General features: G+C 42.0%; 1 protein-coding gene across 1 annotated transcript in view; it reads left to right on the top strand.

The window, feature by feature from the left end:
- Positions 1-6,809, top strand: part of LOC106814049 (pecanex-like protein 1) — a 30,199-nt gene extending 23,390 nt beyond the window's left edge. Inside the window, exons 31-33 of the mRNA XM_014818313.1 lie at positions 250-470; positions 5,474-5,614; positions 6,655-6,809. Of these exons, the coding sequence (XP_014673799.1) occupies positions 250-470; positions 5,474-5,614; positions 6,655-6,792 (500 nt within the window). The 3' untranslated portion in view covers positions 6,793-6,809. The remainder of the gene's footprint in view (positions 1-249; positions 471-5,473; positions 5,615-6,654) is intronic.
- Positions 6,810-11,428: the final 4,619 nt, after the last annotated feature.

Here is an 11,428-nt window from a genome sequence, read left to right as displayed (position 1 = left end):
GAAAACGCATCTGAGGGGGTCTATTTTAAAAAATTTCTGGGGAGGGCCCCCCAGACCCTCCCTTCGCGTGCTCGCAACTTTGGGTTACCGGTTAGACCCCCCCCCCCCCGGTACAAATCTTGTACACGCCCCTGCCGAGCAAATTGCCAACATTGAAAAACGAACCCCCCCACCAATATAAAGCTGGGGCTACGGGCCTCGTATAGCACATAGCAATTATAGTGGACTGCTTTTTTTCTGATTTTACAGCTCCAGCACAGCAAGAAGTCAACATGACTCTGGGTAGCCAATCAGGGGACAGCTGTGGAACTGTACACAACCTGGGAGCTAATCGGGGAAGCTTGATATCAACTAGCAGCTCAGCAGGCAAACCTGGCAGCGGAGGGACCCTGGCTGGACTGACTGGTCTGTTGCCTGTATCAGACAACAGAGATCACCAACACCAACAACAACTACCATGCATCATCAGGGTGAGTTCTGTTTATTCATTGGTTGCTTATGTGCTATGAGTAGCTCAGTGAACCCGCATATTAAAGGATTAATTGTGGGTGCCCATTGCTTGCAATTAATGTCATCAAAATAGCAATGCACAATGACATAATAAACATTGAGAATAAAGGTATAAAATTAGATAAGAATACAGTAGAGACGGCTCATTTAGTGATTTACCTTGTGTGGCGGAAAGTAAAACATGTGGAATAACATGTGCTGAAAAAATTCCAACATAGATGTAAGCAACAACTGCAGTGGTGCCTACTAGTTCAAACTCGGCAGTCAAATATTCCTGATTATTTACCTAGACAGACCGCACAGAAGTCCGTTAAATGGAAGTATGTTATACCTAGGGTTCACTGGAATCATAAAATGGTTTGTTATTATCAGAAGTAGATAATAGGGAATTATGAAGACCTAGATATTATCAGGAGCTAATAGCTATTATTAGATCCTGATATTATCCCTAGTTATAGTTATATCTATTCTAGAGTACAATCTGTATAACTGATAAACCCAGCGTTCACACGTAGCTAAAACCCAGTTTCGTATGTACTCAGAACAAATTTTCCTCGTTCGAATACTTAGTTCGAAATGCGTATAGCTACACTGACAGAAAAGGTGCGTTTCGTAGGTGCGTGCGGACGTGTGAACAATCGGCCGTAATTATACGCGTGTAACTGGGCAGAGCAACATGCGCAGATTATGAAATATAAGCTCACTGCTCGACTTGTCGAGCTGCTACGGCAGTGGTTCTTAAGCTTTTTGGTCCCACGACCCCATCAGACATTCTTGGTCAGTACAGTGTGAACCCCAAAACAAATATTTAAAAAAAAAACAGCCTGATCTATATAGAATTTAAATGGATTTGTTTCATTTATGACACCTTCATGACCTCCGGAAAAAAAACCCAAACAACCACCATGGGAGTCACGACCCCCAGGTTAAGATCCGCTGTTATACGGGGATACACTGTATAACTCAAGGCCACGCTTACAGGCACTTGGACTCATAGGGTCTATGTCCCCCAGGGTACTATCAGAGGGTACCCGGGGTACGGTTCGATATATCGGAACGTACCCTGCATGGTAACTATCTGATATGGTTAGGGTTAAAGTTAGGGAGTATGCGTAGGCGACTCCCTAGACTCGTTAGAGTAGGCGAGGTACGGTCCGGCATATTAGATAGTACCAGGGTACGTTCCGATATATCGAACTGTACCCAGGGTACCCTCCGATAGTACCCTGGGGGACATAGACCCTCTCAGCGGCACTTGGAACGTCTCAATAAAAAAAAAGGTAAATAAACACAAAATGTATTTACTATCAAAGTGTTAATGTTTCTCTACTCTATTTCGCCTATAATCACCTGTAAATGCCGGTCAAATGCTCATAATAACTACTACTAATAATAAATACTTGATAATATACAAATATATACAAATAATATACAAATATATATCGACATAAATATATACACACCATATATTTATGTGTCAGTGTGCAGTAGCTAGCGTGCGGTGGCCAGCGTGTGACAGTGTGTTGCAGATGAGCATTTGGACGGAATTTACAGGAAATTGTCGGCAATAATAGGTGAAAGAGAGTAGAGAAACATTAAGACTTTGTTAGTAAATAGATTTCGTATTTATTTAGCATTATATTTTATTGAAATGCTCCACAAGTGCCTGTGGCCACGCTATTCGCGTTTCGTATGGAGTACGTACGATACGCATTCGAAACTGGGTTTTGAGGTACGTGTGAACGCGGTGTAAGTGTTCTGGCAATAAAAATATAGATACTGTAATTTGAGTCTATTTATCTGAATTATATTAACGTCTACAAGGTAAACTGGATGATGCACAATGTGCAGATCCAAAATCCTGTTAGCATGATGCTTGTGTTCACTGATGTGACACAGTGACAACATTCTGGACATTTTTATACTGACACCATCGACCAATGTTATCATAGATGATCAGCCATTCACTGGTCACGGCGAATGTGATCCAAGCTAATAATTTTGGGTTTGAATACGGGTTGAATACAAGCATAAATATGAATAAAGAGCACAAGAGGTTTGCATCTGAGTAATCATTTTAAGCAGAATCAGGAAACTGATCATGCCGTGTAGAACAGATGCTGTACTGCTTTAAAAGCAGAATAGGGAAGTAATGGCTGAGAATCTGGTGAACAGGTGACGAACTGTTCGATGATTAGCAGTTCGAGGAGAATCAGGGAGTGAAGATGTGGATAGACGCTGAAGTGTCTGACGTCACATGATGCTGGAAAAAATAACTGCACAGTTCTAGTGTACAGTTGTATATTTTTCATAACCTATATTGTTCATCAACGCACAAAAATAACGTGAGATTGTCGAATTAATTAGGGAGTGTCAGGAGATACTTTAAAAACAGTCAAAATACTATTTCTAGTGAACTTTATACATAAGCTTGGTGTAATCAAACATATTGTAGGACAAAACCTCAGAGGTTGATCAACTTTAAGCAAAACCTTTGTTGAACCAGCAGATTTAGGTGGTTACTGTAAGCTCAATAAGCTTCAGGTAAAAGGTTTGTGAATACGGATATCTCATGCAATGCTGGATCCCCCCCTAGTAGTAGTAATGATAATAAATTATCTGAACATAACAAAGTACAGTGTAATGGCCCAGTCACACATACACGACGCACAGCCCGCGCACTTAAAAATTAGCAATTTTGGCCAGTGCATTGTCTTTCGCTGGATGTGCGTCAGCATTCGTTATTCGTCGAGCGCGCTGGACCAACGCTATGCATTCGTTGCCATTCGCTGTGTGCGTCGGGATTTTTGTGCATGCACAAAAATGTGCGCGGAGCTTGACGTATGAAAGTACACGCCAGAAGGACCCAGACACGCACAGAGCGCGCTCGACCAACGCCAGACACACGCGGAGCACACGCTGGGTATTCGTTGTATGTTCGTCGGCTGAGGTGTAGCGAACACCTAGCGCACACCTAGCGCACACCTAGCGCACACCTAGCGTGCTTCTAACGCATGTCCAGCGAACATGCAGCTAATATGGGCGTGCTGAACGAGTCTGTAGCGCGCCCTGCGTTCTTTTAGCGTGTTCCTAGCGTGTACGCAGCGTGTAGCCATGGGGTATATAAACGGGTCCCACCCCACCTCCTCATCATCACTTCTCCTCCGACCCTCATGGGTGATGACAGAGATTCCTGCTGATCGTGTCTAGAAGAACCACATCAGAAGATGGAGGATCCCGATAGGCTGCGACTACAATACGAAATCGCGGTTCTCCAACATCAGCAGAACCTCATGGAACTGGCACTTCACCAAGTCCATGTCATCAGGAGAAGGAGAAGGGAAGAGGTCAACGGAGGTTCTGGGTCCGACCGTGGATCGGTAGGCGACGACAGTTTGGCCTGTATGACCAGCTACTTGTTGAACTCCGTAACGAAGACCAGGCAGCTTTCAAGAACTTCATGCGGATGCCCCCCGAGATGTTCGACGAGCTGCTAACCAGAATGGGTCCGAGGATCACCAAGCAGAATACAACCTACAGAGAGGCCCTCGACCCTGGCCTGAAGCTTGCCCTCACTCTGCGGCATCTTGCCTCTGGGACCAAGTATCACTCAATGTCCTATGGGTGGAGGGTGCCTCACAACACCATATCCCTGACCTGTTCGTTCGCTGACCTGACCGTTCGCTGGCTGTGCGTTAAATGCGCGGTGCATGCGCGGTGCATGCGCGGTGCATGCGCGGACCATTCGTTACGTGCGCTAGCAACACGCTGTGCATTCGTTGGATTTTTTAACATGTGCGCCCTGTATACGCTCTGTATACGCTCTGTATACGCGCAGCGCGCTAGCAACACGCTGTGTATTCGTTGTCAACTCGCTAGCTTCTCACAAATCCTGACAAAAGTTGGGCGCACAACGACGCACTAATCTTATTTTCCATTTTTTGATTAATTTTTAATGCGCGGGCCGTGCGTCGCGTATGTGTGACTGGGCCATAAAGGAAATTGAAAAATTTATTTTTCACTCAAGGTTATGAAATCCCACTTCTATTGTGATATCATAAAATAAGTTAAAAAGAAATTCAGATCTATTAAAGACTGGCACTAGGAAGTGAGTACGTCGCATTCTTTTTCACATACCGGTGATACCGGTATATTTAAAATGTAAATAATTAAACCAGTTAAACCAGCATGCCCTGTACTGCAACGAATGTTATTTTAGGAATCCTTGTGTCTGTGCTTTTGTGTTTAGATGGGTACATGTAGGCTATTTAACGCTTACATAACTTGATACTACATAGGATGCATAACAATGTTCAAGACGGGACGGCTATTGTACGTGTCATAGCATACACTTGTTCATTTATTTTGCTAGTTATTTTACGATTGTAATTTATATATATTTCATTTAGTTTGAGTACGGATCACTGCTAACCTGTAGTATTTAGTCCTTCAGTGATGTCATGCAGTGATTCAGTCATTATTCTTCACCTTGACTATCTAGTAATGATGTCACCTTCTTTAGTCTGAGGACGGAGTGGATTTTCCACTCTTACTGTGTAACGAGGGGCTATTCGCTTGCCAACTTGATCTCCGTTTGGGTCCATAAAATGTCATTGCGAAAAAGGCGGGGTCGCGCTAAATCGAGGTTCAAGAAAATTAGCGTATAAACTGACCCTTCACAGCAACAAGTCATATAAACTCATTTAGTTACGCGATCTATAGGCGATCGTCGCTTCGACCTAAGGCCAGCTTAACTCACAAAAAAACTTTTCAGTTCCGGAAAGAGCAAAGAAAAGGTCCAATGACTCGTCGCATTATATCCGAATTCGCGTAAAATCGGGGTTCCAATGTACTATTATTATTAATACCCAAGACGTAAATCAGGTCCTCTTGAAAACGAAAGTGCCCTAATGCAGTCTGGCAAACAGAGAATTAAAGCTTCTATTCTAAATTTCAATTCCAGATTATTGACCCAAACCAGGTGTATGATACAATTAACCTTGGTCGAAGGATCGACGTTCAGTGGCCATGCGAGGAATGGAGGCAGAAAGGCGGGAAAAACTTCTGGAAGGATTGGAATCCCGAGAAGGGGATGGAAGGACAGGTAAGCTGAATTCTTAATGGTTTGATGATCGAGAAGCAGGTTGAGCATATTAAAACTAATAAAATATCTATCAATCTAGGATATGTTTAAAATAATTTTTGAAGGATTTTAGAACAAAAACGAAGCATTTATACACGATGAAAATTTGTGATAACATTATTTATACATTATGGGCAAAATTTAAAAAAAGATTTTAATCATTACATCACTCGTGTGGTACGTCCACAAAGTAATGTTGGCTGTGTTTCTATACCTCCCAGCTTGATAGTACATAATTAATTATTAGTATCACTGTTACTTATTAATAACACAGTGGCCACACGTCCGGTCATCCATTACAAAGCTCAGCACAGATTCGCAAATCCACGTCACGATTAGGCCACGCCCCCTTTCAAATCGTTGATTTTACTGGATTTACTATTGCTTCAAAAGTTACAAAAACACTTTTTTTTGATAAAATACCTAAAGGAAAGTAATATTATGGTAAAAACTTATTGTTTATTGTTTTTTACTGAAAAAATATAGTTGGGTTCACATAAGAAATAATTATGTGACCGGACGCGTAGCCCGGGAGCTGGGCGTCTGGTAACCGGACGCGTAGCCACGGCCTATGAATAAATAGCAGTTGCAACTGCATCCTACTGATGGCATCTGTTAAAGCCTAGCGCAGACTTGCGACTTTTTCATGCAAATCGGCTGCGATTCTAGAATCGCAGTTGAAATTGCTGTGAAATCGCTATGTCTGCGGGAACGTGCAACTGCTACTCGTAGCGATTCTGGTCGCTTGCAACGAGTTGCAAGAAATCAAACTTGTTTGATTTTCAGCAACTCATCGCTCCCAATCGCTCCGAAATCGCTTCGAAATCGCATGTGTGCGGGTAGACAGCGACTTGCATGCGCACACACGGTGAAGCGTGCGACTGATCGCATGCGGTTGCAGGTTGCAGCGACGAGCAACCAAAAGTCGCAAGTCTGCGCTAGACTTAAGTTCTGAATGTGCAGTCATCGTTGTGATGACTATGATGCTTACTGATTCACAGGTGGTTCATAAGTGGGTTCCCTGCCATCGCGACCCGGGCAAACGTTCACATGTCGATCGCACTATTCTCCTAGTCAGCGTCGACGAGAAGTACATTCCTGTGGCACAAGAGGGCGTTGTCGAGCTGGAGAACGTATGATTCGTCGATGGTGTGTGCAGTCGTGTGTTCCTGCACAGCAAGTTGATATTGCCAGCTGTGTGTTGCCATGCCACTATCGGGCGTTGTCGTGTTGGAGAATCTGTTTCTCCGACATTGTACGCAGTTGTACAGTAATGTGCAACTGATGAGGCATCGTTAGTTACATTCACAGGAACCAATGTAGCGAGGTTTGTTTGCATGAAGCCACCAAAATGACTGGAAAGCTAAACGCCTAGTCGCAAATATTAATGTGTATCATAGTGTCATATCGGTTTATCAAGCACAGGGGGGGGGGGGTGCTCTCGAACTGTGAGTAAAGTTACTACAGCAGTAGATTTTGTCTGTGATCACGTGGCTGCTCTTGATGACGCAGAGTGAGAGAGGTCAGCAATGTTGTATGTACAGAGAAACAAAAGACGTGCTGGTGTCAATACATCCATGTGTGTGTGTGTCTCAACCAGGCAGGTCCACAAAATATGTTGTGCTGTAACCCAGCATGAGATTTGAGAGGGTCATTAGGTAAGGCAAAAGAAATTTTATCGTAGAATTTTTAATTTGCCGGAAAAAAAACTTCCAATTGTAAAAAAAATGTTACCAAAAATATCATTGATTTATTATGGCCACCCATGGGTGCATTTGCAAATGGTATGAACTGAAAGTCCGAAAAAGTAAGTAAATGGGGAAAAAGTACATTTTTACCCCTCTGGTAAGATCACATCAGGAGTGAATAAAATAAAATCTGTTTTTATTCACTCCTGATCACGTGTATGCAGGTCACATGTATGACACCACCTAGTCAGGAGGACGTTATGCACTTAGTGCGTGGTGATGGTGGGATCTCCACGCAAAACTCTAAACCGTGTATCTTTCAAATAGGAAATAATTTACATGATGTACAGAAATTGCTCTAATCTATGTCCATGCCTATTCAAGATATTACTGTGGTACATGATTTAATGCCTTCAATGTTGGATCATTCATTCAGTGTCAAGTGCCATTGTAGTCATTGTAAACTGTAATTAGAGAACATAGAATAGACAGAATAAATTATGATATCCATATATTGTATATATATATATAGCCAAGGTATATTAGATCGTTGAGGCGACTCATTGCATGATATGCCATGTATCACCAAAGACTAATACGTTTTCGTTTTGTTTTGTTTAGTTTTAGTAAAGTTCTGTGTACGTGCAAGCTAATAAAATGAACGACGGTATAATGATAAGCTACACTGGTGCTAGGGGATAGTGTAAACTAGGCCCATTCCCTGCAAGGTGTCCACTGCTTGCTAGCATTTTGTCAAGAAAAACCTCTTGTTTTGCTTATGGTAAATAGCTACCAAATCTCTCCAAACAGTTGTGAGGACAAGATATGAGTGCGAGTCGTTTAAGGTATGCACTTACTGCGTGAGGTCTATGTTATTGCTAACATATTCTTCCGTGCACTTTAATTTTATTGCAACTTATTACAGATTTCCTTTTTAAATTACAAATTTTCTTTCAGCAGATACCATTGCTATGTCGCACTTTTCGTCCCTATTCTTTTCCCATTGAGTTCATGTGACCGTTAAACTAGAATCACTGCTAAACTTGTTGCACACTAGGCTCATTCTTAAATTATTTTAGCCGCTTTTTTTCAGCAGCTGTTAAACGTTATCCACGGTCTGTGAGTAAGTTTAATGGGCTCTTAAAGTTATCGCTGAGAGGTGTTTTTTAATATAAGTTATATTTCAATGGCTATACTACATTACCTGAAGTATTTGTCGACTGGTTGACGTTTTCCTTAATATAATTTCCATGTTGAAGCTTTCACCATTTGCCTCGAAACCAAATCTTGCCAGGTCTCGTAATCGTTTTACATGCAGCTCCCCCCACCTGATTATTCACCGTTTATAGTTTCCGCTTTTTGCCAATATTGCTTGCCCGAACGAAGCATTATAATAAGTGCTAATCAGTTACACTAACTTTATACGTTGTACAGAATGAGACTAATAGCGCTATTGCACATGTGTATCGCATTGCATTGCTGTTATTAATTTGCAGTGTGGCTTCTGGCTGGTGGCACTGGTTACTTACGCTCATAGGGTCTATGTCCCTCACGGTACTGCCGGAACGTACCCTGGTAACTATTTGATATGGTTAGGGTTAGGGTTAGGGAGTAGTCATAGGCGACTCTCTAGACTCGTTAGTGGAGTAGGCGAGGTACGGTCCGGCATATTAGATAGTACCAGGGTACGTTCCGGCAGTACCCTGGGGGACATGGACCATCTCAGCGTTACTTACACTGCCTGCCTGTGTTAGTACTGTGAAATTCACAATTTCACTTGGCTGAGAACTCTTTATTGCATATATTCGGTAGGTCGACATTTTACAGTCACAGCAATTACAAATGGGTGCTTTTATGTAGGCTACTGGTGAGGGTGGTGTAGATCGCGTCGGTGAAATATTTTGATTTGTCACTCTTACGGGTATATACGACCACGCGATCCGAGCATGAGCACTTTCCTATTACGTAGATGTGTGAACCCAACCCTATATACATGCACTTGGATGGCTGGCCTGGTCTTCATGGAGCATTGGGTTCCTGGCTTCTTTCCATCATATGTGGTACTTCATGCCAAGTGGAGTCACCACACAATAGTTCTTACCAGGATGGGGAAGGGGTCATCATTTAAGGTAGACATACTCGAGCTTGAGCCTCGCATTGCAAGATTACTTTGAGATTATTGGACCAAGGATGCTGTGTTGTTAACCCGCACACAGAAAGGCACACTAAATTGAATGTTCGGGCCATCAGTTTTGGCCCATTTCCTTGTTTGTTTTCAGATCTAACTTATATTCTCGCTAAGTTTTTGTTTCTAAATGTTGATTTCATACTCAGCTTCCGTTGCACGAAAGCCCACTGGTATGGGCATGGGCGCGCAGAACGTTTTACAGTGTGGTTTTTACTCCCAAGCCGTGCAATAACGGGAGAGGGGGGAGATATATGCGCACACGAGACGTTTTTCGCTTAAGAAGTGTTACATTCTTGAGCTGCAAGCAACAGGATCAGACGTCCTAGTAATCAATTTATCTTGTACTTTAACCGATGTCTAGTAAAGAAAGCAGCTCAAGATGGGAAAAATAGTTCAATTTTCGTATTTATTATATTGAGATATTGCATGTGTATAATCTTAACCAATTATGTCCTATCTGTAAATTGAGTTAAACGGTTAAAATGGAAATATTTTATCTGTACATGAGGATTTTGTAAAATATGAGTGAATACATTGTAAAAGCATTTCTATCATCAATCAATGCCTTGTAAATATGAATAATAAATTAAAACATTGATATAACAACTGAATTTCGTTTTTTATGTTGTTACTTTAATAAAATCGTAACTCAGTATAGGGGTAATACGGTTGTCCACACACATACTATCAAGTATCGTAACTGTGCATGCTCAGCTGTGCTTCCTCTAGCTCTGCGGCAGTTAATGAATGCGGGCTATAGTACTAGAGCTATGCTTCCTCATGCACAGGCACTTGGACCGTTTCAATAATAAAATGATGGTTAATAAATACAACTTGGCAGTACTACTACTAGACCTACCAGTACCAGTAAGTCTTTCTCTTAATGTTTGATTTGACCTAATAACTTCACTTCAATACCGTCCAATACACCGCAGCCCGCTGTTTCACATAGCGCGCACGCCATTGTACAAATACACAGTAATATAGAGCTCTATATTACTGTGTATTTATACATGCACAATGGCGTGCACGCTATGTGTTGCAGCGGTGTATTGGACGGTATTGAAGTGAAGTTATTAGGTCAAATCAGACATTAAGACTAAGAGAAAGACTATTACTGGTACTGGGAGTGGTAGGTTAGACCCCCTCAGATGCGTTTTCTGCGCGAGCCCCGGCGAGTCCAGACCCCCCCCCCTGTACACGCCCCTGTACACACACACACACACGCATTTGGTTTGTGATAAGATTACGAAAAGGGTGTCCACATGCAGTCATAAAATCAAGAAAACAAAAAGCAGAAAACCAATCATTTGGTGTTGAGGCTGATCACAAAATAAATTGGTCCGTTATTATTGTTGGTCCAGTCATATCATATATGCGTGTATATATATCATCAATTTGCAATGAAAATTACATTATTAAAACCGATGCTCAGTTACTCAGTGTCCTCTTTGCGTGAATATAGCTCGTGTTCCCAGCTTAATTCTTGAATCAGTGTCTAGTGTGAGTGATATCTCCTAAACTTTTATAAACATACTTTCTCTTGATGATTTCTGCATAAGAATTATTTAATATAAGGAAAAAAACGTGTTAAAAAAGAAACGGTACTAAATTTATCAAGACACATTTTTCTTAAGTTGTGCATGATCATTATTATGCTCTCAAATGCACTTGAATGAAAGGAAAGCTGGCAACAACAAAAAAGGGGGAAAGAAACCAATCGTTGACGCAGTGTGAGCCCCCCTGTGCGAGCGCATGTGGGTTGAGAAACAATATACTATTTGCTGAACACAACTGCTTGGACTTTGGAGTTTTTAGCTCATCTGACATAGTCAGATGCAGCTTGTAGAATCGCATGATCGTCCGTCCGTCCGTCCGTCAACAGTTGGGCACAAATCT

Source organism: Priapulus caudatus, unplaced genomic scaffold (assembly GCF_000485595.1).
Source record: "Priapulus caudatus unplaced genomic scaffold, Priapulus_caudatus-5.0.1 Scaffold864, whole genome shotgun sequence".
NCBI classification, from domain to species: Eukaryota; Metazoa; Priapulida; class Priapulimorpha; order Priapulimorphida; family Priapulidae; genus Priapulus; species Priapulus caudatus.
The sequence above is the reverse complement of the archived record's forward strand: the minus strand, read 5'-3'. Positions and strand labels throughout refer to the sequence as shown.